Below are 25,514 nucleotides of genomic sequence, written 5' to 3' on the forward strand. Positions count from 1 at the left end.
TTGTCATAAAATTAGGAGCAGTACAAGCAGTTTTGTTTACAGGTTAACTTTGTTGAGAACCTGTTTTGTCAGCTAACGGTAGCTATTGGTAGCTAACTTTAGCCCTCGTTCAGACGTTTAGCTTCAACATTTTTTTCTTTTAACTTTATGTTAAAGTCACAAAGTAAAAGGCTCTTTCTTCTTTTAAATTGTGGTGCTTCTTGGAGGAGAGTATGGTTGGAGATCCCGACTACGTTCCGGATCTTCAGAGGCAGGGGCCGACAGCAGCAGCCTACAGCAGGAACCAGCACAGGGGGTGTAAGAGCCCCGAGAAGGGCAGGTCCTTCCAGGGGCTGCCAGGGTAGGAGCAGCAGGGCCGTGGGGTCCAGCAGAAACTCCGCGACCATCTCATCTCTTTTTAGCTCCGGATGTAGCTGCATTAGCCTCCTCCATTGCTGGAAAGCAGAGCCGATGTTGACTCCAGTCTTGCCTCTTGCCACATCAAGCTCTTTCTTTAAGGCAGCTTTTTGTGAAATAGTCTTCTTTGTCCTGATAATTTTCTCTGTGGGGGCAGCTGATGATGGAAGTGGCGGCTCGTCTTGGTCAGTCAGTGTCAGTTCTCCCTTCCTTGCTCTCTCTCTCACCGCTCTACTATCAGAAATATATGAGAATTAAATATTGATGAGTTTCAACGCCTAGTTGATTTCTTTTACATTTTATTGTGCTATACGCTTATATATATATATATATATATTTTATGATTTAAAAAAAAAGCGTAAAAATGCCAGAAAGGTAAGAATTGCTTTAAAGGAGCGATCACCGAGGCTGTAAACACTTACTGCCACCTTTCTCTGATGGTCAGAACACAGAACTTCAATAAACATGAGATCCTGTCCGGACCTGACGGCGTGTCTGCAGATTTAGATAATTAATGAGTTACCTGCTGTGTCTCGTGCGAAAATGTTTGTTGTTTCTGCTCAAAAACAGTCAATACATGAACATCAGGCTGTGGAAACTTAAAATAAAAAGTCCAGGCCTACAACAGTCCTTATTTTGTAGGAGACAATTTGTCTTCTGGTTTGGATGAAGAAAGAGCAACATGTGGACATGCTGTGGGTTAGTCTGGTTCGCACTCTGTTATATGTGAGACTGCCGCTGAGAATACCTGCTCAGACGGAACAGGTGTCCCAGGAGCAAAGATATGCAACAAAAGGCTCCCGCCGTGGTTCGTATATTCCAGCTGTGTTTCACGCCTCTTTTTACGTCACGGTGCCGAAAAGACTTCCGCAAAGGATACACCGCTGTATCCTAGCTCATAGCTCCTCCGGCAAGCCTCCTCTCTCCTCGAGATGCATTTTATGAATTGAGACATCCTTCAAGATGGCGTGCTGAGATCGATTTCTGGGTCACAGGCAGGAGGACCGAGGAGCGAGGAGACGAGGAGACACAAAATAGAGAAATGAGAAAGGCCTCCAGTGACGGGCCAGAGCTGCTATCACAGGCTGCCACTAGAGCGGCGCCATCTTGCACTTAAGGAGCAGGGAGCTTCTTGGGCTCCACGTTTGCTTTTTATTTATCTTCATCTTTGTGTCGATTCCACTCTGTGTTTCTAACCTGACTGGTGAACAGTGGGGCAAAAGTTTCACTACGGGGGAAGCTTTGCCTTCTGTTGACGTGTATGTTGTGAATTATAACACCTCAGAGAGAAAGCTTGCTAACTAGCTCATGGACGAACCTTGTGGGCTTTTTTAAGAGGAGTGGATCACAGCCACCATCCACACAAAGTAGTTCAGCAGCATCAGCAGCCAGTGAACAGCAGACAGACGTTGTTTCAAGTATGAATACGCGAGCAGCCGTGAGTTGGTGAGGTGACTATGAAGTTCTATCTAGATAACCTTGCGTTCATGTTCTCCTCGGATGTTCCAGTTCCTGATTTCAGCTGTTTTCAGACTTTATAACTAAATTTACTTCATGTATTACTCACACCTGAAATAGATAAGTATATGCAGACAGCAAAGTTTACAACCTACCAAATCATAATAAACCAGTGAGCCAAACAGACATCATAGACATTCATAATGACATTGAATCATAGTCAGGGTTTTCCTTCTTTCTTTCTCAAAAACATGTTCATGGATCCACGGCCCCCCTCCTGTTGCAACCCTGGATAGCTTGAGATCTATCTTCGACTATAATGCACCTAAAGGCAGAATGGTGACAGGAGTATCGATGTAGGATCTTTAATTGTTGCCTGGCTAAAAAAACAAACAAGACAAACAGAGGATCCGTTTTCTCTTTTTCAGGAGCCACAATTTAAAAGTTTTGTAGAAAACAACCTCAAAATTTGTATTAGACTGACCCAATTTATTTTATTGACTCTTTGTTCTCTAAGGCTGACATGGTGGGGAAACATTAGCCTCAATAGAAAAAAAGATCAAACACAAAGGGTTAAAACATTGAATCTCAAATTATAGAATTAAATCAAAGAACACTGAACGATTATTAAAACACATGTCAAAAGTGAACTTAAGCTTGTTATTTATGTTTGATCAAATCAGCAGGCAGGATCGTCACTGAGAGCGAGACTGCCTTTTAAAGAAAAAATATCTTCAAGTACCAAATTACTAAATGTAACATTTGGATCACAGTAAAGACACAAAACTTGAGCTTTAAATAAGTAACATGATGCTGTGTTTGGACTGACGTCATCATCAGGAAGTTCACGCTCTCATTTGATTCAGTGTGTGGCTCTTAAAAGAGCCTTTGTGTTGTTGTAGGACAGTGAATGTTTAACCTCCGAAGCCGTACAGAGTGCGTCCCTGTCTCTTCAGAGCGTACACCACATCCATGGCGGTCACAGTTTTTCTCTTGGCGTGCTCGGTGTAGGTGACGGCATCACGGATGACATTCTCCAGGAACACCTTCAACACACCGCGGGTCTCCTCGTAGATCAGACCGGAGATGCGCTTCACTCCACCACGGCGAGCCAGACGGCGGATAGCGGGCTTGGTGATTCCCTGGATGTTATCACGGAGGACTTTACGGTGACGCTTAGCGCCTCCTTTACCGAGTCCTTTCCCGCCTTTGCCTCTTCCACTCATGGTCACGTGTTGATAGTTTCAGAACGAATGATGTTCTCTGAGCGATTCACAGCTAAATATATATTGCCTGCGGACCTAATAGAAGACATGTCCGCCTCTTCTTCTTTCCTGGCAGTCGATGATTCTCTCCTCAGAGCATTAGCGCCCCCACTGACCAGCAGCTTGAATCACGGACAGCATGTCTCCTGTAAAAGTGACTGAGCTCCACATCGTCCAGTGGTGGAAGAAGTCTTTAGATATTTGATTAACTACTTTAACACGTAAAGTTAAAGTTTAAAATATGTGAGGCACTCAGAGGGGATATGGCCTTAATGGCTGAAACACATAGGCATGTTTTTACTGAGTCTGTAACCCTGAAGACAGACAGGCTTTATATTAATTAGAGCCTCAAATCTTTTTAATCACTTCAGACTTGGATCCCCACACTGAAGAGCGCCAGAGCAACACCTTCTTCACACCCATGCCACACTCTATGTATCTATTTTTTTGACCAATTTAAAACACCTCTTGCTAACCTCATACACAGCTGCCTCTCTATCGTCATCCTCAGTTCAGGATCTTACAATTTAGTGATGCTAACATCGCGTCCCCACAAACATCCAATTTCTACTGAGCTGTCTTTAGCAATAATGTTTTTAGAAGAGTAAAATGTCATTTGTAGATCTACTGATGTTTTCAACATGTGGAGGACTTGTTCATGAGACAGCCATCTGCCTTTCTGTCTCTGCTAACAGTGGAACATGAGACCTTCAGGTACTGCAAGGATGACGAGAGATACCAGTGTAGCCGTTAGCAACTTTATTTAACTTCCTGTTTACATCTCACGGGTCCCTCCCTATATATGTTCCCCCTTTAATCGTAGGTTCTTATGTGTATACTATTACTACAGACAGAAACTCCAGCCTGCTGTGTATTTCACACACTTGCTGTTGGGTTATACTCCTGTGATACTCCTGTGAATCAGCTTCACTGTGCATGTGGTGGATTAAACAGATGCTGGGAGCGGTGTAAGGCAGATAAACAGCGTGCCCATGAGGCTGAGGAGATGAGACACGGCCTCCTCCTCAGACTTTTGAAGATGATGAAAGAAGCTTTTGAGTGTGTTCTAGTTTATCTTTCAGCTGGAAACCAACATTAGAAACACACACACACACACACACACACACACACACACACACACACACACACACACACACACACACACACACACACACACACACAGCAACTTGTGCTGCTAACAAGTTTATTCTTCTGGAATGAGAATCATATGTAATAAAGTTTGTAACCATGTGCAGTATAACAGTGGAAAATCATCAATGAACAAACTCGCTTTGATTTCTCTCTCTTTAAATAATCAGAGACTGTAATTTCCAGTAGGATCCGTCAGTAATCTTCACCTTTCAGTCTGACTTTTACAAAAGAAAAAACAACAACTTTAAACTACTTTCCCTTCCTGTACAGATGTGTCATGTCCTGCACATTTTTGTGAGGTTGAATTCTTATTTTGTGATATCATTTTCGATATATATATATATATATAAATAAAACTATATTTGTTACATATGACCTGATATTTTAAAGGACATGTTACAAAAATCATAGCTGACGATATCATTTTAAAAATCTATGAAGGATCAGATCTCTCTGTATTCTCTCTGCTGACTGCACTGAATTGTGATATATCCATAAACTTGTTCACCAGTGCATCATGGTGCATCACAAATGGTCTGTTCTGCTGCAACTCTGCTCTGATGATTGTATTTGTTGATACCTTCTGGAAACTCTGGAGAGATTCAACAATCTGCCATCGGATCCCATCAAGAAAGAACAAAATGACTCGACACTCTGTTAACGTGGCTCCGTCCCAGGTGATTGCAGGTGGAGCTTCCTGTCCTCTTGTCCTGCGAGTCTTGAGGTGTTGAACTGGCTTCATCAACAGTTACAGGACAGACAGCATGTTGCTGTCAGTTCAGCACCTCAGACAGCGACAGCCACACAAGACTCCCAGGAGAAGAGAACAAGAAACTTTAGGTTACAAAGGTATCCCCGGTTCTCTGATAACATAAGTGAGGTATCTCACTATGGGGTACGCCCCTCTGCGTAGTCCTCAGAAGCCATATACCATTACGCCAGCCACATTGGCTGGCAGTCGTGACGACTGCAGCAAGAGGAGGGACATCCTCTCCCTGCAAAGGGGCTGATGCAGTCTCACCAGATCATTCAAAATAAGCACACCTCTTTCTCGCTTCAGGCAAGGAGGGTGGTCTGGTGAGAAACCTCACTCATGTTATCAGAGAACCGGGTTTCCCTTTGTAACCTAAAGTTCTCTTTCAAACATTCGCTCTGTATCTCACTATCTGGATATACTGACTCCCGTATTGCCAGACAAGCTTATCTTGAAGACCGACTGCCAATGATTAGGCTGACGACTCATGGCCCTCAGAGGAGCCTACACTCAGCACAGTATGCGCTAAAGAGAGAGCAGTGACATCCAGTACATAGAACCTTGCAAAGGTATGATGTGAAGCCCAACTGGCCGCAAAGCATATATCTTGGATAGACACGCCTCTAAACAGGGCCCAGGATGTTGCCATCCCCCTTGTGGAGTGAGCGCGTAAACCAGCTGGGGCTTTAAGCCCCTTGCTGCTGTAGGCCATAGAAATGGCCCTGACTATCCAATGAGAAAGCTGTTGTTTTGTAATAGGCTTACCAGTATGAGGTTTTGCCCATGACACAAACAGCTGATTTGTTTTCCTAAAGCCTTTTGTTTTGTCCACATAAATGCGTAAGGCACGCACTGGGCACAAATTGTGTAACCTCTTCTGTTCCGAGGTGGAAAAAGGAGGAGGTGAAAAGGCAGCTAGGTCAAGTGGAAGACACACCAAAGTAGGATTCTTTGGTATAAAAGCTGGATTTGGCCTTAGCACCACACATGCATGTCCTGTGGCAAACTGAAGGCAGTCAGGATGCACTGAAAATGCCTGGATATCACTGACCCGCTTAGCAGACTCCAGTGCCAATAACACGGCCGTCTTATGTGATAAAACCTCAAGATCGACCTGATCTAATTCATTCGGCAATTAATCATTCGGCAAATCCCATGATGGGGCCAGCTGTTTGGACACCAGACGCAGGCGACGAGCACCCTTCATAAAACGGCTGACAAGGGGATGTTGTCCCACAGCCTTACCACCAAAACCTACATGGCATACTGCAATAGCAGCCAAGTAAACCTTAACGGTGGAGAAGGCTTTCTGCAGAATCTGCAGAAAGCTGAGAATAATAGGAACTGAGACCTGGAAAGGCACCTCCTGTGACCTTGAACACCAGTCCTCAAACACACGCCATTTGCAATCATATAGTGACCTGGTGGAAGAGGCTCTAGCCCACACCCACAATCTGCCCTCTTGGGTGGCCCCCCACCCCTGCAGGGATGCGTCTGTCGTGACCACTTTCCTGGATAGGACAGGTCCCATTGGACTCCCCTGTGTCAAAAATAGGGGGAGTTTCCACTGGTGAAGTGCTGCCACACATTCTACTGAAACCCACACAAAACGATTCCTGTGAAGTGAACGATCCAGCCCGAGGGATGCGACCCAGCGTTGAAAACCCCTCATGTACAAACGGCCTAATGGTATAGCCACTATGGCTGATGCCATCAGTCCCAGAAGACGTAGGCATGTCCTGAAGGGTAACAACTTTCCCCTGCGGAAGAGGGCTAGGCATGCTGAAAATGCTTTCACTCTCTCTGCTGACAGGTGGGCTCTGAGTGAAACCGAATTCAGAGACAGACCAATGAAAGAGATTGTTTGACTTGGAGTCAGCACACTCTTCCTGATTCACTCTGAACCCTAAGCTCTCCAGGTGTTGCAGGAGTAACCTTGTATGCTCTAGCACCCCCTGGTGGGACTCTGCAGCCAAAAGCCAGTCGTCGATGTACATGGCTATGCGTATGTCCTGCTGTCTGAGAGGAGCAATAGCTGCCTCTGTGCACTTCACAAATACCTGAGGGCTTAGGGAAAGCCCGAAAGGCAGAACCATATAGTCGTAGATTGTGTCTTGGAAGGCAAATCTCAGGAATTTCCTGTGAGGAGCATATATTGGTATGTGAAAATATGCATCCTTCAGATTGATTGAAGTGAACCAGTCGCTGGGGTTCACAAAACGCAGCAGTGCAGCGTGTGTCATTCTGAACTTGTATGACTTTAGGTGTCTGTTCAGAGCCCGCAGATCGAGGATCGGGCAGAGCCCTGTCCCCCCCTTTTTTGGTACGAGGAAATACCTTGAGTAGAAGCCGCATTGGCTCTGCTCTTGAGGCACAATTCGCATTGCTCCTTTTTTCAACAGCAATGATATCTCTTCCTTGAGTATCAGTGCTGATTTCCCCTGCGCATGGGAAAAGACAATCCCTGTGAAGCTGGGTGGGGCAAAAGCAAACTGGAGCCCGTATCCTCTGTTTATTGTCCTGAGGACCCAAGCGGATGCTCCACACCTTTGCCAGCTCTCTTTCCTTGCAGAAAGAGTTGCTGTCACAGTAGCCCCTGCCACTGGGGGTGCATTTGTGCCCCCCTGTGTAGGAGCGGTGTGTGATCATCATCTCCCTCAGAGAGGAGAATGTCGGGCGAGACGTCCGAGTTATCAGACTCTCCGTCATCGCCTAACAGCGAGCTGAAATTACACGCTGGCATGCAATCATCAAACTCTTCGGGCACAGGAGTGTTGCCCCAGCTCGTACCTGGCGTGGCCGAGTCATGATATTCCATCGGGGTCGCCGCCGTTTCTAACAGCGGGTCTTGGATACTGAGGCTTGCCTGGCGCGACAGCCTCCGGCCGAGACTCTTAAGAGTGAAGCGGCTACAGTGCTCACATGAGCCTGGTATATCCAGCGCTGCCCGGGCGTGCTGCACTCCGAGGCACGCAACTTTGGTGGGTGAGTGTCCATAGCCGATATCTTAGCCCCGCATACACAGTCCTGTGGAGGGGGTTTAACTGCTAGCACAGGCGTGAGTAGTGGTGTGGCTTGTGCGCTGTCGGGCGGTACAATGAGCTTCGACTGAGCCATGGTGAGCGAGACGATGTCAGAACTGTAGCCGAAGTAGTGATTAGCTATGCGGGATGCTAGTGTGGAGGCTAGCTCATTGCTGTAACTGTAAATGTGGAGGCAGGCTTAGCTAATGCTAGGAAGGTGGCTAGCTTGGCTAAGGTGCTTGGTGCTACTGTTTGGTAACAGGCTAACAGGTGAGCTACAGTTAGCTGTATGGAGACAGTAAAAGTAGCTTCTTTATTACTCCGTGAAACCCTTGATTTCAATGGTGAAGAAATCGGGGTTCCGTACACGACACAGAAAAATTTGTGCCCGGCGATCAAGTGATCAGCTCAATCTGTGGACCGTTAAACTAGTAATCCCGTTGGCAGTCGTGTTGGGACATAATATGTCAAAGTCGAATCAAGTATGAAAAACAATTATTTTCCTGAAACATAACTTCAACACTTCTTATGCACAGACTGTACCTTTGACTGAATCAGACATAAAGCGTCCTGCTGCGCTGTTGGAAAGCATTTAACATTTATAATGAAAGAGATTGACACTGATTCTGAATTATATCACACTTCAATGTACAATTACATTTTTCATCTTTAAGCCTTTACCTTTAAATATTATTGATCTTCCTCATTGAACCTCGTTCTTAATGTCATTCTGTGGAGCATCAAACCAGCAGATTTGAATCCTACTGTCGAAATATTTTCTCAAATGACGTTTTTTTGTTAAAACATGAAGTTTAATCTGGTAAATTATTAATAATGTAACAATGAAATGTTAAAAGTGCATTTTTAGTCACATTCAGAGCCTCTTCAACGCTGCAGCTGTTCTACATCAGGTTCTATGCTCCACATACAGCTGGAACATTAAATGTTAATTATTATAAACATATAAATATATAGTTTGTTTCTCTTATTTAAGCTGAGGAAATGTTCACAGACACAGTGAGCAGCTCTGACAGGAAGCCTGGCCTCAGCCATCATCGGTGTGTTTGCTGTGACCAGAAGAAGTTGATGTAATCACAAACAGATCATCAGCTGATGGTTGTTTTTACGTTGAGTCCCTGAACAAACATATGGGCCAGCAGGAAAACCACTTTTCCCAGAGCTCTGATGGATTTTAAATCATTTTAGGAGAGAAATGAGCGCGAAAAGCCGCTGAGCAGTGCTGCTCACGGCGGTGAATGTGTGAGGTTTGGAGGCTCCACAGAGAAAAAGCAGCCAGCAGCAGAGCTGAACATGACTTCAATATGAAGAGACACAAGTCCGCTATCTGCTGCTTCACTGTCAGCCTTCAGCACGGCTCCCACATTTAGTTTGGACTCTTTTATCGGGGAAGAGAAAACACAAGAGGCCCGGCATTCAGGCGGCTCTAAGGAGGCACAGGGTTGAGTCTCCGCGGTTCTCATGGTGTGTTTAAAGCCAGCCTCCTGCGCTGGACTGTCCATCAGTTCAGTCACTCCGTGTTGTGAACGAAACTCCGAGAAAACAATGGCAGAAGAAGCTCCAGCTCCCGCTCCAGCCGCCGCCCCGGCGAAAGCGGCAAAGAAGAAGGTCCCCAGGCCGAAGACGGCCGGCCCCAGCGTCAAGGAGCTCATCGTTAAAACTGTGTCCGCGTCCAAGGAGCGGAGCGGCGTGTCCGCGGCTGCCGTCAAGAAGGCTCTGGCCGCCGGAGGCTACGATGTGGAGAAGAACAAGGCCCGCGTTAAAACCGCTATCAAGAGCTTGGTGATCGAGGGGGTCCTGGTCCAGACCAAGGGCGTCGGGGCCTCCGGCTCCTTCAAGATGAGCAAGAAGACCGAGGTGAAGGCCAAGAAGCCGGTCAAGAAAGCCGCTCCTAAAGCCAAGAAGCCCGCAGCCAAGAAACCCGCAGCGGCGGCCAAGAAGCCCAAGACAGCGGCAGCCAAGAAGCCAGCAGCCGCTAAGAAGTCCCCGAAGAAGGTCAAGAAACCCGCAGCGGCCAAGAAGGCAGCCAAGAGCCCAAAGAAGGCCACCAAGAGCCCCAAGAAGGCCGCTAAGAGCCCCAAGAAGGTGCAGAAAAAGGCCCCTGCAGCCAAGAAAGCCCCCGTAAAGAAGGCTGCCAAGCCCAAAGCTAAGAAGGCAGCACCCAAGAAGAAGTGAGCTGTCAGCGCCTCAACAAACACAAAAGGCTCTTTTAAGAGCCACACACATCTCTCACACTAAGAGTCCATTCCTCTTTCGGAATATCTGTCGTGTGTTTTTAATAGAAATAAGTATCCTTTAATATGCTATCCATAAATGTTACCAATCACTACTTATGTCCGCATGTTTAAGATGTATCACAAATAAGGTGTATTCATTGTTATAATAACATACATGTATTAGGACTGGGAGCCACACACATCTCTAACTGAAGAGTTTACTGCTGCTCATTGAATTGGCAATATTTTTTTATTAATTTTCTTCGCCTACCTGCTCGTCTAAATTTTGATCATTACAGTGAAATTACATCCTACAACATTAACAATAAAAAACAGACTGTTTGTTGTGTTTACTATAGTGAGCAAAGAAAGATCAACAAATATAAAGACAATAAAATCTCTCAGTGCTGCAAAAACAAAGAAGGACAAATAAACAGACTTTAGAAGATTCAGACACTTTCTTCAGACTCATTTCGATCTGATCTTTGCATTTTTGTGCTTTATTAATGTTTTCTTCTTCATGTATTTAAACATGAAGTATTTTATTCCTGAAAAGGACCTTTGGGTTACTTTGATGATCAGGTTTACTCGGTCGCAGCTTCGCGTGTCCAAACATTCAAAAAGTACGATTTTACCCCCATAGGCCCACATTTATTTTATTATATTTCTCACGTTTTTACAGACATGACGAGTAAGTTTGTATTAAATATATTAAGAATATAATCGATTTACTTTACTACAAAGTGGGCATCTTCACTAATACATTTATAAATCAGCTTCGTATTAAAATGTTGTCTACCTCAGACATGCGGTTGGGTTTCAGTTAGCAATAACTTTTATTTAATTCAGGAACGTCGTGTAGTCGACCTTTGTTGTGCTCCTCATAATCTGCTGCCGTTTTTCACGTGCTCAGCCTTAATTCCCCTCAACAAGTTTAGACGACTTACAACGTACCTTTGTGTCCTCGTGGCCAAGTGTGTTTTTTGTTTTTGTAAATTGAATGTTTGATGAGCAGTTATTTATTATCACTTTGAAAGATGGGTAGGCCTACTTGAGAAACTTCGCTTTTTATTGTCGGTGTGTGTGGCTCTTAAAAGAGCCGTTGTGTGTTTTATAGTTGGTTGTGGATCTCTACTTCTTGGCGGCCTTCTCGGTCTTCTTGGGCAGCAGCACAGCCTGGATGTTGGGCAGCACGCCGCCCTGAGCGATGGTCACTCCGCCCAGCAGCTTGTTGAGCTCCTCGTCGTTGCGGACAGCCAGCTGCAGGTGACGGGGGATGATACGGGTCTTCTTGTTGTCGCGAGCAGCGTTTCCGGCCAACTCGAGGATCTCAGCGGTCAGGTACTCCAGCACAGCCGCCAGATAGACGGGGGCGCCGGCACCAACACGCTGGGCATAATTACCTTTGCGCAGCAGCCTGTGAACACGGCCGACTGGGAACTGGAGTCCGGCACGAGAAGAGCGGGTCTTTGCCTTAGCTCTGGCTTTTCCGCCGGTTTTCCCCCTTCCACTCATGGTCTAGTCTGCTTTCTAGAGTCGGGACTCAGAGAAATGATACGTCCGACGGACTTAACCCTCCTTTATATGCCGAGGCGCGCGGGAGGGTTCCTGCCGGACCAACCAGAAAAGAGGCTTTCAGCGGAGAAGAGAGTGGGGGCTGCGCCCAGTTTCGGACCAAATTTCTTCCAATAAGCTGCGGGGATTGAGGTGGTGAGTCGCTCCTCCAGGCGGGGCTGAGCTCCCGCAGCAGTCCATCACCAATCAGGGTCCGGAGGTGTGAACCAGCGTCACCCTTTCGCAGCCGCTCCTCCACTTTAAGAGGAGCGCGTCTTCTCTCTCTGCTACACTTTTCTCCTGTTCAGAGAAAGAAGAGACGATGGCAAGAACCAAGCAGACCGCTCGTAAGTCCACCGGAGGCAAAGCCCCCAGGAAGCAGCTGGCCACCAAGGCTGCCCGTAAGAGCGCCCCAGCCACCGGCGGCGTGAAGAAGCCTCACCGTTACAGGCCCGGTACCGTGGCTCTGAGAGAGATCCGTCGCTACCAGAAATCCACGGAGCTGCTGATCCGCAAGCTGCCCTTCCAGCGCCTGGTCAGAGAGATCGCTCAGGACTTCAAGACCGATCTGCGCTTCCAGAGCTCCGCTGTCATGGCTCTACAGGAGTCCAGCGAGGCTTACCTGGTCGGCCTATTTGAGGACACCAACCTGTGCGCCATTCACGCCAAGAGGGTCACCATCATGCCCAAAGACATCCAGCTGGCCCGCCGCATCCGCGGAGAGCGAGCTTAAACTGTCTGCTGGTGCACGAACGAACCACAACGGCTCTTTTAAGAGCCACCTCACTCTGACTCAAGAGATCATTCCTCTGCTGCGTGTGTTCAAACATTTCAGTAGTTTTATCAATTTAAACTGCACCTTTTAAACATAATTTTTAAGCTAAAAGCCTTCACACTGTCCGTTTATGCACGATTTCCCACCCTGACCAGACTTAACGCATGGAAGAATACCATATATGTTTGCGTGTAAGCAGGCTGTGCTCTTATTCAAAGGCTAATGTCTCAGAGAATCAACGATTTGGCTACCCTATTTTTATTAAAACTTTGTCAACACATGCATGCATGCTGCATAAACCAGACGTCTAATTTACAAAAACAGTCCGTCTGTTTTGTTTTCCTCCATTTATCATAAAAAAGGGGATCCATTTATCGTTGCCAGATCACTTACACCTCCTCATCCTGGACCGTTCTCGCCTCTACCTGAACAATGTCGTCCTCAGAACCCTTTTCTGCCCAAAACAACAAGCTGATATTCAGGGCTCGTTTGGGGTACCTAAAGTTAAATCTAACCGCTAACCCAACCTCCTCCGTTATAGCAGAACCATTTTCCCTCTGAAGTCATGGCTCCCCCAAAACACAACTGAATGGTCAGGATTATTCTCGGGTTATTACAGGCAGTGTGTCTCTGATTATCTTGCTCTCCTGCAACTGTTCACATTGCTACGTGAAACTTAATCATAAGGCTGACACTACTTTAGCGCATAACTGTTTCACTGTAGTATAATAATAATAATAATAATAATAATAATAATATGATGTGAATAATAATAGAGCATTTATTGGGTGAATTTTATGTAACATTATAAATCAAGATTGAACTGACAGAAGGACAGGATTGAGAGAAAAAGCCACAATTACTAATCCCTCTGCAACTTCAGCACCAAGGACAGAGCCATGGATTTGTCAAAAAACAGCAAATTTAGGCCACTAAATAACAAAGCACTGAACGGTCAACCAATCAATCCATTTCTAGTTTATTGAATGCCAAATCATTGCAAATAATATTTTGATATAAAGCAGGTCTGTAAGGAGGAGGTTCAGGGAAGACAACTATGCAGGACACAACCTCCCTGCTGAGTTCAGACTAAAGATCTGATAAAGACACACACAGGCACGTTTCTCTATCATCATGCTCACATTGTTTTTCAGTGATCCTAAAATGTACATGATCAGTAAATCACAATTTGTTAATCCAAAACTTTATCACAATCAAAATGTAAGCCTTTTTACACTGCGGTTCCGCCTCAGCACTGTAACGAAGCTCCGCTGTCATGTCAGCCGTTGACATTTTACATTGGACCAAGCAACCGCAGCGTAAAGCCGCCCCAGCGTGTGTTTTTACTCGTGTGTTCAGGCGCTGCAGAAGCAAAGTGTGCGCGAGGTGTGAACAAACAGCATGTGCTTCAAAGACAAACATGGTGCTGTTCCGCCCTGCCGGCTCCGCGTAATAATCCAGCCTTGAACTGGCAGTGTGAAAGGGGCTTTAGTCAGACACCACCTTGTTTCGCACTTAAGTGGCTGTTTTTTGAAACACAGTCTGATGAGAGGAACAGCACAGTCTACCATTCATGATAGACTCATTCGAAAGGTGAATTTCCTATGAAGAGAAAATGCCTGATCAAGTGAAAGCACCGAAGAAGGACCTTGAGTTGCCCGTTTTTTTTCCCATTATCACACAGAAATGACTCGAGAAAACTTGAATTACATTCAGAAAAGTTGGCACCTCATTTTCAATCTTCATATCATTTAAGATAGCAGTTAGACATTTGCTTTGTTTTACAACGTGGAAATCAGCTCTTATTGATTCAGTGTGTGGCTCTTAAAAGAGCCTTTGTGTTGTTGTTGTTGTTGTTGTTGTTGTTGTTGTTGTTGTTGTTGTTGTTGTTGTTGTTGATGATGATGATGATGATGATGAAAGAATATAAGAAACATACTGTAACTCCAGATGTTAGAGACACAGGCCTCCAGATCCTGACCCCACTAACTCTGTGAATAGCAGAAGAAAAGTTGTTTGAGGGAGAAAATAAAAAGTGTTCGAAATACAGGTCTCAGACAGAGACAGACAGAGAGACGGCTCTCTCATGAACAAGTCTTCACATGTTAAAACATCAGTAGATCTGCAAATGACATTTTAATTTTCTGCCATTATTATTGCGAAAGACAGCTCAGTAAAGTTCGATGTTGGTGGAGACATGATGTCAGCATCACTAACTGATTGTAAGATCCTGAAATGAGGATGGAAATAGAAAGGCTGTTGTATGAAGTCAGGGAAATATGTTTAAAGTAGTTTTAATATGATGTCAAACTTTTACTTGTTTTTCTTAAACTGCTGTTATGAAACTTCTACTGAAGTCAAATATCTAAAGACTTCTTCTACCACAGGACGATGTGGAGCTCAGTCACTTTTACAGGAGACATGCTGTCCCTGATTCAAGCTGCTGGTCAATGGGGGCGCTAATGCTCTGAAGAGAGAATCATCGACTGACAGGAAAGAAGAAGGGTCAACCCCTGTCTTCTATTAGGTCCTCAGACAACAGATATATAGCTGTGAATCGGTCAGAGCGCATTATTCGTCTTGAAACTATCAACAAGTGACCATGAGTGGGAGAGGAAAAGGCGGGAAAGGACTCGGTAAAGGAGGCGCTAAGCGTCACCGTAAAGTTCTCCGTGATAACATCCAGGGAATCACCAAGCCCGCTATCCGCCGTCTGGCTCGCCGTGGTGGAGTGAAGCGCATCTCCGGTCTGATCTACGAGGAGACCCGCGGTGTGTTGAAGGTGTTCCTGGAGAACGTCATCCGTGATGCCGTCACCTACACCGAGCACGCCAAGCGAAAAACCGTGACCGCCATGGATGTGGTGTACGCTCTGAAGAGACAGGGACGCACTCTTTACGGCTTCGGAGGTTAAACATTCACTGTCCTACAACAACACAAAGGCTCTTTTAAGAGCCACGCACTTTACCTGAAGAGTCATTCCTGTCTGATCGTTAAATCACTGCGATTGTTCAATATAGTGGGGCGACCAAAGTGCTCAAATTTACGGTGAAGTGAAAAGGATACATACCAATGAAAAGATTAGCAAGTATGTGGGCACATAATAATTTAAAGTTATTAGTGGAAAAACACATGCTACAAGGAGAAGTAGGAGGGACTGTGGGCAAAACATTTTCACGACAACTGTTTAATTGAAATACGTCATATTTTAAGGTGCACTATTTTAACTAGTGAGCAAAATATTTTAAATTTAAGGAATAAACTTATTGAAACATTATAGTAACATATGTGGTATCTTTTTTATTCAACTTCTTGTGGAAGCTCTTTGTATTTGAATTAAGTTAATTTTACTCAAATAGATTGAGTCACGGACGGTCTAAGCTTGTATGAAATGTTATAAGACATGTTATAAGACAGTTAACATAGGACATGTTAACTGATTAACACAATTCAAATTGGAGGTAATATTCAGTTAAACTCGGTGCAGGGATCCTACTCTGTTTCTGTAGGCAGAGAGAGAAGCCTAGTGAGTATGTTTTCTCACTAGCTTGATTCTTATTGAAGGAATCAAGTGTTTTGCAATGACTCCCGGTCTCCCACACAAACAGTGGCTCTACGGAGCAGCAGACAGACCGTGCAACTTTCGGGCCATTTCTTTAGACAGGCCGTCGTTCTTCGGTTGAAGGGACACAGTATCATCATCAAATGTATAGAATAAGGCTCGTAGTTTCGTAGTGGGTGGTCCTGAAAAGGACCGTTGGGTTGTAGCAGATATCTGCGGGTTTACTTGGAGCTGGTGTACTTGGTCACAGCCTTGGTTCCCTCGGACACGGCGTGCTTGGCCAGCTCACCGGGCAGCAGCAGGCGGACGGCGGTCTGGATCTCCCTGGAGGTGATGGTGGAGCGCTTGTTGTAGTGGGCCAGACGGGAGGCCTCACCGGCGATGCGCTCAAAGATGTCGCTCACAAAGGAGTTCATGATGCCCATGGCCTTAGAGGAGATACCGGTGTCGGGGTGGACCTGCTTCAGTACCTTGTAGACGTAGATAGCATAGCTCTCCCTCCTGGTCTTTCTCCTCTTCTTGCCGGTCTTCGTTGCTTTCGACACGGCTTTCTTTGAGCCCTTCTTGGGCGCCTTGACGGTTTCTGGCATATTTGCTCGGATAACTTTTCTGAGACAGATGGGATTGTCAGTGTCGGGACGTTCTTTATGTACGTGCCTGATGCAAATAAGCTCGTGCTCTTGCTTTCGCGGGATTGGCTGAGATGTGTGCGCACAGTCCGAGCACCCAGAGGGGGGAGGCTTTGTCCGAAATCATTTACCGCCAACCCTACAGTGAGTAACTAGAGTGAGTTAACTATTTTGTAGCCTATGTCTGTGTCAGTCTTAAGTAATATAATAATCCCCAGTGTATAGTGATGCCTCAATTTACCATCAGAAGTAGTGTAGACCGACCGATGCTGGTCACTAATCAAGCACAACATAGCATCAGCAGCAGACATCTCTAGTATAAAGCTTGATTGATCAGGAGAGTTATAAAAGGATTTTGTCCAGGATTGTAAACACTCTAGAATGAAGAGAACTGTTTATCACAAAGCCCAAGAAGCCCACATCACCTTTATACGAGAGACTCACTTGTTTGATTCAGATGCGGACAGGTTGATGAGAGACTTGCTCCGTCAGATATATCCTAAATCATTCTCTGGTTAAACATGGAGTCGTCTTTGTCTCGTCATAAACCAGCAACAACACGAGGAAGCGCTAATGACATGTCTATCATTTTTATGTTTCAAATGTGGACAATTCAAGCATTTCTCATCTAGTCAGTAGGGAGCAAAGTAAAGGGACATACAACAATAGCTTGATCCACCTTCTCTTATAATGTACCCAAAGACAGAGCGGGGACCGAGGTATCGACTAGTCCAGGCTAGTCTAGTACAAGGACTGAAACAAACACACAAAAGAAATAATTTTCTTTATTTCAGGAGCCATAATTTAACCGTTTTATAGACAAAGACGTCAACATTTTTATTCGAGAACAAAGAAACAATTAAATGAGTTGATCAGTCTAAGGCCGACATGATGGGGAAACATTAGCCTGCTTCAGTAGCAAAAGGGATCAAACACAAAGGGTTAAAACCTTGAATCTCAAATAAGAGAATTAAATCAACGAAAACTTTCCATTAAAAATGATTTCAACAAATGTCAGAAGTGAACTGAAGTTTGTTCTATCTAAATGTTCAGCAGGCAGGATCGTCACTGAGAGCGAGACTCGGCCTTTTATAGAAAAGTTATATTCAAGTATCAAATTAATAAATGTAACATTTGGATCACATTAAAGACACAAAACTTTAGCTTTAAATAAGTGACATGACATCCCCGACGGCTTGGCGCTTGTGTGTCTACCTGCCCAGGGACTGCCGATGGAAATGAGCTAATCAGCTAAATCTGGTGCAATGCATCTCCTCTCATTAACTGAGATTCATGTATGTTGCACATGGTCACCCTGCTTAATAAAGATGCAACAATCAAACAAGAACCAAAGTGTGACCAAAAATTAAGACTACTTAAACTGCACAAGTGATTTTTAAGACTCCTAGTTTGTTATACTCTGTACTTAAAGTAAACACACACACTTAAGTCGGCCTAATTTAACACATGGCGACAAAAGGCTCTTTATTGGTTTCTGCTTAATTTTCTTTGAAATAAAATGTAGTCATACTTCTCATGTAGGCCATGAGTAGGCCTGCATTATGTAAGTAAAACATGAATGGCTCATACCGTTGTTTTCGCCTATGTTAATTAAGGTCCCGTTTCTAATGTAAATAAAGTTACTTGTTTTGTTTACAGGACCCACAGGGGAAACTGCTACTCAAATAAAAGTGTTGATAACACAAAGTAAAATATGTCTTTATCCTTATTAAGCGTTCTGTAATAACAGATTCAGAATTGTGAGCAATTAGTCACGGGGAGGTCCTGTGCTGTTGCGTTTGTCCAAGTTACTTTAGTGTTAGTGATGAAAATAATTCCCACCAAAGTAATCTTACTTCACTTGATATTGTGCATGGACTTAATACTATTGTTCTAAAGCACTTATATTGATGCTGTGTTTGGACTGACGTCATCATCAGGAAGTTCACGCTCTCATTTGATTCAGTGTGTGGCTCTTAAAAGAGCCTTTGTGTTGTTGTAGGACAGTGAATGTTTAACCTCCGAAGCCGTACAGAGTGCGTCCTTGTCTCTTCAGAGCGTACACCACATCCATGGCGGTCACAGTTTTTCTCTTGGCGTGCTCGGTGTAGGTGACGGCATCACGGATGACGTTCTCCAGGAACACCTTCAACACACCGCGGGTCTCCTCGTAGATCAGACCGGAGATGCGCTTCACTCCACCACGGCGAGCCAGACGGCGGATAGCGGGCTTGGTGATTCCCTGGATGTTATCACGGAGGACTTTACGGTGACGCTTAGCGCCTCCTTTACCGAGTCCTTTCCCGCCTTTTCCTCTTCCACTCATGGTCGCGTGTTGATAGTTACAAGACGAATAATGCGCTTGGACCGATTCACAGCCATATATGTGTTGTCTGAGGACCTAATAGAAGACATGGTCCGACCCTTCTTCTTTCCTGGCAGTCGATGATTCTCTCCTCATACACAGCTGCCTCTCTATCGTCATCCTCAGTTCAGGATCTTCCAATTTAGTGATGCTAACATCGCGTCCCCACAAACATCCAATTTCTACTGAGCTGTCTTTAGCAATAATGTTTTTAGAAGAGTAAAATGTCATTTGTAGATCTACTGATGTTTTCAACATGTGGAGGACTTGTTCATGAGACAGCCGTCTGCCTTTCTGTCTCTGCTAACAGTGGAACATGAGACCTTCAGGTACCGCAAGGACGACGAGAGATACCAGTGTAGCTGTTAGCAACTTTATTTAACTTCCTGTTTACATCTCGCGGGTCCCTCCCTATATATGTTCCCCCTGTAATTGTAGGTTCTGACGTGTATACTATTCCTACAAACAGAAACTCCAGCCTGCTGTGTATTTCATACACTTGCTGTTGGGTTATACTTCTGTGATACTCCTGTGAATCAGGAGGGACGGATAAAGACCCGGATTGCTGCTTCATGTAGTGGATTAAACAGATGCTGGGAGCGGTGCAAGGCAGATAAACAGCGTGCCCATGAGGCTGAGGAGATGATGAAAAAAGCTTTTGAGTGTGTTCTAGTTTATCTTTCAGCTGGAAACCAACATTAGAAACACACACACACACACACACACACACACACACACACACACACACACACACACACACACACACACACACACACACACACACACACACACACACACACACACACACACACAAATACCAAACCTAGATTAAATCATCTCCAACACAGCAACTTGCGCTGCTAACAAGTTTATTCTTCTGGAATGAGAATCATATGTGATAAAGTTTGTAACCATGTGCAGTATAACAGTGGAAAATCATCAATGATCAAACTCGCTTTGATTTCTCTCTCTTTACATAATCAGAGACTGTAATTTCCAGTAGGATCCGTCAGTAATCTTCACCTTTCAGTCTGACATTTACAAAAGAAAAAAAAACAACTTTAAACTACTTTCCCTTCCTGTACAGATGTGTCATGTCCTGCACATTTTCAGATAAGGTCCTGATGAGTCAGTTTTTGTGAGGTTGAATTCTTATTTTGTGATGTCATTTTCGAGATATATATATATAACTATATTTGTTACATATGACCTGATATTTTAAAGGACATGTTACAAAAATCATAGCAGATGATATCATTTTAAAAATCTATGAAGGATCAAATCTCTCTGTATTCTCTCTGCTTACTGCATGGAATTGTGATATATCCATAAACTTGTTCACCAGTGCATCATGGGGCATCACAAACGGTCTGTTCTGCTGCAACTCTGCTCTGATGATTATATTTGTTGATAACTTCTGGGAACTACGGTAGAGATTCAACAATCGGCCATCGGATCCCATCAAGAAAGAACAAAATGACTTGACACTCTGTTAACGTGGCTCCATCCCAGGTGATTGCAGGTGGAGCTTCCTGTCCTCTTGTCCTGCGAGTCTTGAGGTGTTGAACTGGCTTCATCACAGCTGCAGCTCAGAGCAGCAGAGAAACCTGTTCTTACACTGAGCTCAACAGTTACTGTCAGTTCAGCACCTCGGACAGCGACGGCCACTTCCTATAGTTATTAAAACTAGTGTTTCTGCATTTAATTATGATAATAATAACAATAACAATGTTCATCATAATAATAATAATAATAATAATAATAATAATAATAATAACAACAACAACAACAACAACAACAACAACATAATGCATCTTTATTTTTAATTGAACTAAAGCTTTTGACTCAGATGACCAATCTCTGCTTGGCGCTGATTAAAAGTTTAAGAAAGGAAAAATGTAGGAATAATATTAGAGTCACATTATATTTTGAATGATTAAATATAAATATTGATAGGGATAAATCTGTTTAGTTATATAGTTTTTTTCATCGTGTTCTGCACAAAAAGGAGCCCAGCCCACATGGGCTCACGAGACACTCCGCACAAAACAAACAAGAGCATCGACAGAATGAGAACAAAAGAACAGTTACACCTCCAAATATGTCAAAGTCGAATCAAGAATGAAAAACAATTATTTTCCTGAAACATAACTTCAACACTTCTTATGCACAGACTGTACCTTTGACTGAATCAGACATAAAGCGTCCTGCTGCGCTGTTGGACGGCATTTAACATTTATAATGAAAGAGATTGAAACTGATTCTAAATTATATCACACTTCACTGTACAATTACATTTTCCATCTTTAAGCCTTTACCTTTAAATATTATTGATCTTCCTCGTTGAACCTCGTTCTTTATGTCATTCTGTGGAAACATGAAGTTTGATACTTTAAATTATTAATAATGTATCGATGAAATGTTAAAAGTGCATTTTTAGTCACATTCAGAGCCTCTTCAGCGCTGCAGCTGTTCAACATCAGGTTCTGTGCTTCACATACAGCTGACATTGGTCAGTGTGTTGATTAATTAACAGTGGAACATTAAGTGTTCATTATTATAAACATATAAATATAAATATATAGTTTGTTTCTCTTATTTAAGTTGAGGAAATGTCCACAGACACAGTGAGCAGCTCTGACAGGAAGCCTGGCCTCAGCCATCATCAGTGTGTTTGCTGTGACCAGAAGAAGTTGATGTAATCACAAACTGATCATCAGCTGATGGTTGTTTTTACTTTGAGTCCCTGAACAAACATGTGGGCCAGCAGGAAAACCACTTTTCACAGAGCTCTGATGGATTTTAAATCATTTTAGGAGAGAAATGAGCGCGAAAAGCCGCTGAGCAGTGCTGCTCACGGCGGTGAATGTGTGAGGTTTGGAGGCTCCACAGAGAAAAAGCAGCGAGCAGCAGAGCTCAACATGACTTCAATATATAGAGACACAAGTCCGCTATCTGCTGCTTCACTGTCAGCCTTCAGCACGGCTCCCACATTTAGTTTGGACTCTTTTATCGGGGAAGAGAAAACACAAGAGGCCCGGCATTCAGGCGGCTCTGAGGAGGCACATGGTTGAGTCTCCACGGTTCTCATGGTGTGTTTAAGGCCAGCCTCCTGTGCAGGACTTTCCATCAGTTCAGTCACTCCGTGTTGTGAACGAAGCTCCGAGAAAACAATGGCAGAAGAAGCTCCAGCTCCCGCCGCCGCCCCGGCCAAAGCGGCCAAGAAGAAGGTCTCCAAGCCGAAGACGGCCGGCCCCAGCGTCAAGGAGCTCATCGTTAAAACTGTGTCCGCGTCCAAGGAGCGGAGCGGCGTGTCCGCGGCTGCCGTCAAGAAGGCTCTGGCTGCCGGAGGCTACGATGTGGAGAAGAACAAGTCCCGCGTCAAAACCGCTATCAAGAGCTTGGTGATCGAAGGGGTCCTGGTCCAGACCAAGGGCGTCGGGGCCTCCGGCTCCTTTAAGATGAGCAAGAAGACCGAGGTGAAGGCCAAGAAGCCGGTCAAGAAAGCCGCTCCTAAAGCCAAGAAACCCGCAGCGGCGGCCAAGAAGCCCAAGACAGCGGCAGCCAAGAAGCCAGCAGCCGCTAAGAAGTCCCCGAAGCCGGTCAAGAAACCCGCAGCGGCCAAGAAGGCCACCAAGAGCCCCAAGAAGGCCGCTAAGAGCCCCAAGAAGGTGCAGAAAAAGGCCCCTGCAGCCAAGAAAGCCCCCGTAAAGAAGGCTGCCAAGCCCAAAGCCAAGAAGGCAGCACCCAAGAAGAAGTGAGCTGTCAGCGCCTCAACAAACACAAAAGGCTCTTTTAAGAGCCACACACATCTCTCACTAAAAGTCCATTCCTCTTTCGGAATATCTGTCGTGTGTTTTTAATAGAAATAAGTATCCTTTAATATGCTATCCATAAATGTTTCCAATCACTACTTATGTCCGCATGTTAAATATGTATCACAAATAACGTGTATTCATTGTTATAATAACATAAATGTATTAGGACTGGGAGCCACACACATCTCTAACTGAAGAGTTTATTGCTGCTCATTCAATTGGCAATATTTTTTATTAATTTTCTTCGCCTACCTGCTCGTCTAAATTTTGATCATTACAGTGAAATTATATCTTACATCATTAACAATAAAAAAACAGACTGTTTGTTGTGTTTACTATAGTGAGCAAAGAAAGATCAACAAATATAAAGACAATAACATTTTTCAGTGCTGCAAAAACAAAGAAGGACAAATAAACAGACTTCAGAAGGTTCAGACACTTTCTTCAGACTCATTTCGATCTGATCTTTGCATCTTTGTGCTTTATTAATGTTTTCTTCTTCATGTATTTAAACATGAAGTATTTTATTCCTGAAAAGGACCTTTGGGTTACTTTGATGATCCGGTTTACTTGGTCACAGCTTCGCTTGTGCAAACATTCAAAAGTATGAATTTACCCCCATAGGCCCACATTTATTTGATTATATTTCTCACATGTTTTTACAGACATGACGAGTAAGTTTGTATTAAATATATTAAGAATATAATAGATTTACTTTATTAAATGCACATTATTCATTAATACATTTAGTCCTCTGTGTTCATTTAGCTTAAATTTTCTCCACATCATTAACAGGACCTGTTGGTGTTTTTTGTTTTAGCTTTATATTCTCTGTTGCATCATTGATTCTGGTTAATGCAAAGTGGGCATCTTCACTCATAATACATTTATAAATCAGCTTCGTATTAAAATGTAGTCTACCTCAGAACAGAACACTGCAATAGAGGACATGCTGTTGGGTTTCAGTTAGCAACAACTTATTTATTTCAGGACCGTCGTGTAGTCGACCTTTGTTGTGCTCCTCATAAACTGCCGCCGTTTTCCACGTGCTCAGCCTTAATGTCCGTCCTCATCAGTGTTTAAAGACGACTCACAACGTCCCTTTGTGTCCTCGTGGCAAAATACAGATATCCCAAAAATTGCAATTGTAAATGCTGAAGCTTGACACTGAACTAAAATCCATTTTAAAATGTACTTATTCATTTGTCTTTAAAAATGTTTCACAAAAAAACACGAAACAGACTTTTTTTATTATGTTCTCTTTTCTGCTTTAAGTTTTGTAATGCATAATTGCATTCGCAAATGCCCACTTGTTAAAAGTGCTAAATGTATGAACTGATTATAATCAAACACTGTAAATGCCGAGGCAGAGCTTCCCCTTCCAGTGGGCAGATATGGGACTTTGTTTTAGAAAATGTTAATATAGCAAGACAAATCCTGTCATGCGAGTGAACGCGAGTTTGAAACAATAATAACGGACAGAGTGGACAATACAATACCACCTCAGTAACTGTTTTGAGTGTGTGTGTGTGTGTGTGTGTGTGTGTGTGTGTGTGTGTGTGTGTGTGTGTGTGTGTGTGTGTGTGTGTGTGTGTGTGTGTGTGTGTGTGTGTGTGTGTGTGTGTGTGTGTGTGTGTGTGTGTGTGTGTGTGTGTGTGTGTGTCTGTGTGTGTGTGTGTGTGCGCGCGCGCGCGCGCGTGTGCGTGACACAGAGATTTATTATCACTTTGAAAGATGGGTAGGGCCTGCATGAGAAACTTTGCTTTTTATTGTCGGTGTGTGTGGCTCTTAAAAGAGCCGTTGTGTGTTTCAAAGTCGGTTGTGGGTCTCTACTTCTTGGCGGCCTTCTCGGTCTTCTTGGGCAGCAGCACAGCCTGGATGTTGGGCAGCACGCCGCCCTGAGCGATGGTCACTCCGCCAAGCAGCTTGTTGAGCTCCTCGTCGTTGCGGACAGCCAGCTGCAGGTGACGGGGGATGATACGGGTCTTCTTGTTGTCGCGAGCAGCGTTTCCGGCCAACTCGAGGATCTCAGCGGTCAGGTACTCCAGCACAGCCGCCAGATAGACGGGGGCGCCGGCACCAACACGCTGGGCATAATTACCTTTGCGCAGCAGCCTGTGAACACGGCCGACTGGGAACTGGAGTCCGGCACGAGAAGAGCGGGTCTTTGCCTTAGCTCTGGCTTTTCCACCGGTTTTCCCCCTTCCACTCATGGTCTAGTCTGCTTTCTAGAGTCGGGACTCAGAGAAATGATACGTCCGATGGACTTAACCCTCCTTTATATGCCGAGGCGCGCGGGAGGGTTCCTGCCGGACCAACCAGAAAAGAGGCTTCCAGCGGAGAAGAGAGCGGGGGCCGCGCCCAGTTTCGGACCAAATTTCTTCCAATAAGCTGCGGGGATTGAGGTGGTGAGTCGCTCCTCCAGGCGGGGCTGAGCTCCCGCAGCAGTCCATCACCAATCAGGGTCCGGAGGTGTGAACCAGCGTCACCCTTTCGCAGCCGCTCCTCCACTTTAAGAGGAGCGCGTCT

At 44.6% G+C, this 25,514-nt stretch overlaps 8 protein-coding genes and 1 pseudogene across 8 annotated transcripts; 4 read left to right on the plus strand and 5 right to left on the minus strand.

The window, feature by feature from the left end:
* Positions 1–2,768: 2,768 nt before the first annotated feature.
* Positions 2,769–3,080, minus strand: LOC138595255 (histone H4). The gene has a single exon (XM_069666617.1). It carries the CDS (start codon positions 3,078–3,080, stop codon positions 2,769–2,771), a length of 312 nt encoding a protein of 103 aa, XP_069522718.1.
* A 3,080-nt stretch (positions 3,081–6,160) lies between these two features.
* Positions 6,161–8,142, minus strand: LOC138594416 (uncharacterized; annotated as a pseudogene).
* Positions 8,143–9,611: 1,469 nt separating this feature from the next.
* LOC138594547 (histone H1-like) lies at positions 9,612–10,241 on the plus strand. The gene has a single exon (XM_069665680.1). It carries the CDS (start codon positions 9,612–9,614, stop codon positions 10,239–10,241), a length of 630 nt encoding a protein of 209 aa, XP_069521781.1.
* A 1,172-nt stretch (positions 10,242–11,413) lies between these two features.
* Positions 11,414–25,198, minus strand: LOC138594299 (histone H2AX-like). Its single transcript, XM_069665361.1, has 3 exons — positions 24,819–25,198; positions 12,604–12,622; positions 11,414–11,800 (listed from the first exon to the last, which is right to left on the minus strand). Exons 1-3 carry the CDS (start codon positions 25,196–25,198, stop codon positions 11,414–11,416), a joined length of 786 nt encoding a protein of 261 aa, XP_069521462.1.
* Positions 12,159–12,569, plus strand: LOC138594936 (histone H3). Its single transcript, XM_069666226.1, has one exon. The coding sequence runs from the start codon at positions 12,159–12,161 to the stop codon at positions 12,567–12,569; it is 411 nt and encodes a 136-aa protein (XP_069522327.1).
* On the plus strand, positions 15,214–15,525 carry LOC138595254 (histone H4). Its single transcript, XM_069666616.1, has one exon. The coding sequence runs from the start codon at positions 15,214–15,216 to the stop codon at positions 15,523–15,525; it is 312 nt and encodes a 103-aa protein (XP_069522717.1).
* LOC138594548 (histone H2B 3-like) lies at positions 16,395–16,763 on the minus strand. The gene has a single exon (XM_069665681.1). It carries the CDS (start codon positions 16,761–16,763, stop codon positions 16,395–16,397), a length of 369 nt encoding a protein of 122 aa, XP_069521782.1.
* On the minus strand, positions 18,817–19,128 carry LOC138595253 (histone H4). The gene has a single exon (XM_069666615.1). It carries the CDS (start codon positions 19,126–19,128, stop codon positions 18,817–18,819), a length of 312 nt encoding a protein of 103 aa, XP_069522716.1.
* LOC138594571 (histone H1-like) lies at positions 22,341–22,928 on the plus strand. The gene has a single exon (XM_069665706.1). The coding sequence runs from the start codon at positions 22,341–22,343 to the stop codon at positions 22,926–22,928; it is 588 nt and encodes a 195-aa protein (XP_069521807.1).
* Positions 25,199–25,514: the final 316 nt, after the last annotated feature.

Source organism: Semicossyphus pulcher, unplaced genomic scaffold, assembly GCF_022749685.1.
Source record: "Semicossyphus pulcher isolate SPU_LCO1_2020_fin unplaced genomic scaffold, fSemPul1.0.p SCAF_17, whole genome shotgun sequence".
Classification (NCBI taxonomy): domain Eukaryota; kingdom Metazoa; phylum Chordata; class Actinopteri; order Labriformes; family Labridae; genus Semicossyphus; species Semicossyphus pulcher.

Coding starts and splice junctions, on each gene's coding strand:
- LOC138595253 (XM_069666615.1), bottom strand. CDS start 19,128: ATGAGTGGAAGAGGAAAAGGCGGGAAAGGACTCGGTAAAGGAGGCGCT.
- LOC138594299 (XM_069665361.1), bottom strand. CDS start 25,198: ATGAGTGGAAGGGGGAAAACCGGTGGAAAAGCCAGAGCTAAGGCAAAG.
- LOC138594571 (XM_069665706.1), top strand. CDS start 22,341: ATGGCAGAAGAAGCTCCAGCTCCCGCCGCCGCCCCGGCCAAAGCGGCC.
- LOC138594936 (XM_069666226.1), top strand. CDS start 12,159: ATGGCAAGAACCAAGCAGACCGCTCGTAAGTCCACCGGAGGCAAAGCC.
- LOC138594547 (XM_069665680.1), top strand. CDS start 9,612: ATGGCAGAAGAAGCTCCAGCTCCCGCTCCAGCCGCCGCCCCGGCGAAA.
- LOC138595254 (XM_069666616.1), top strand. CDS start 15,214: ATGAGTGGGAGAGGAAAAGGCGGGAAAGGACTCGGTAAAGGAGGCGCT.
- LOC138595255 (XM_069666617.1), bottom strand. CDS start 3,080: ATGAGTGGAAGAGGCAAAGGCGGGAAAGGACTCGGTAAAGGAGGCGCT.
- LOC138594548 (XM_069665681.1), bottom strand. CDS start 16,763: ATGCCAGAAACCGTCAAGGCGCCCAAGAAGGGCTCAAAGAAAGCCGTG.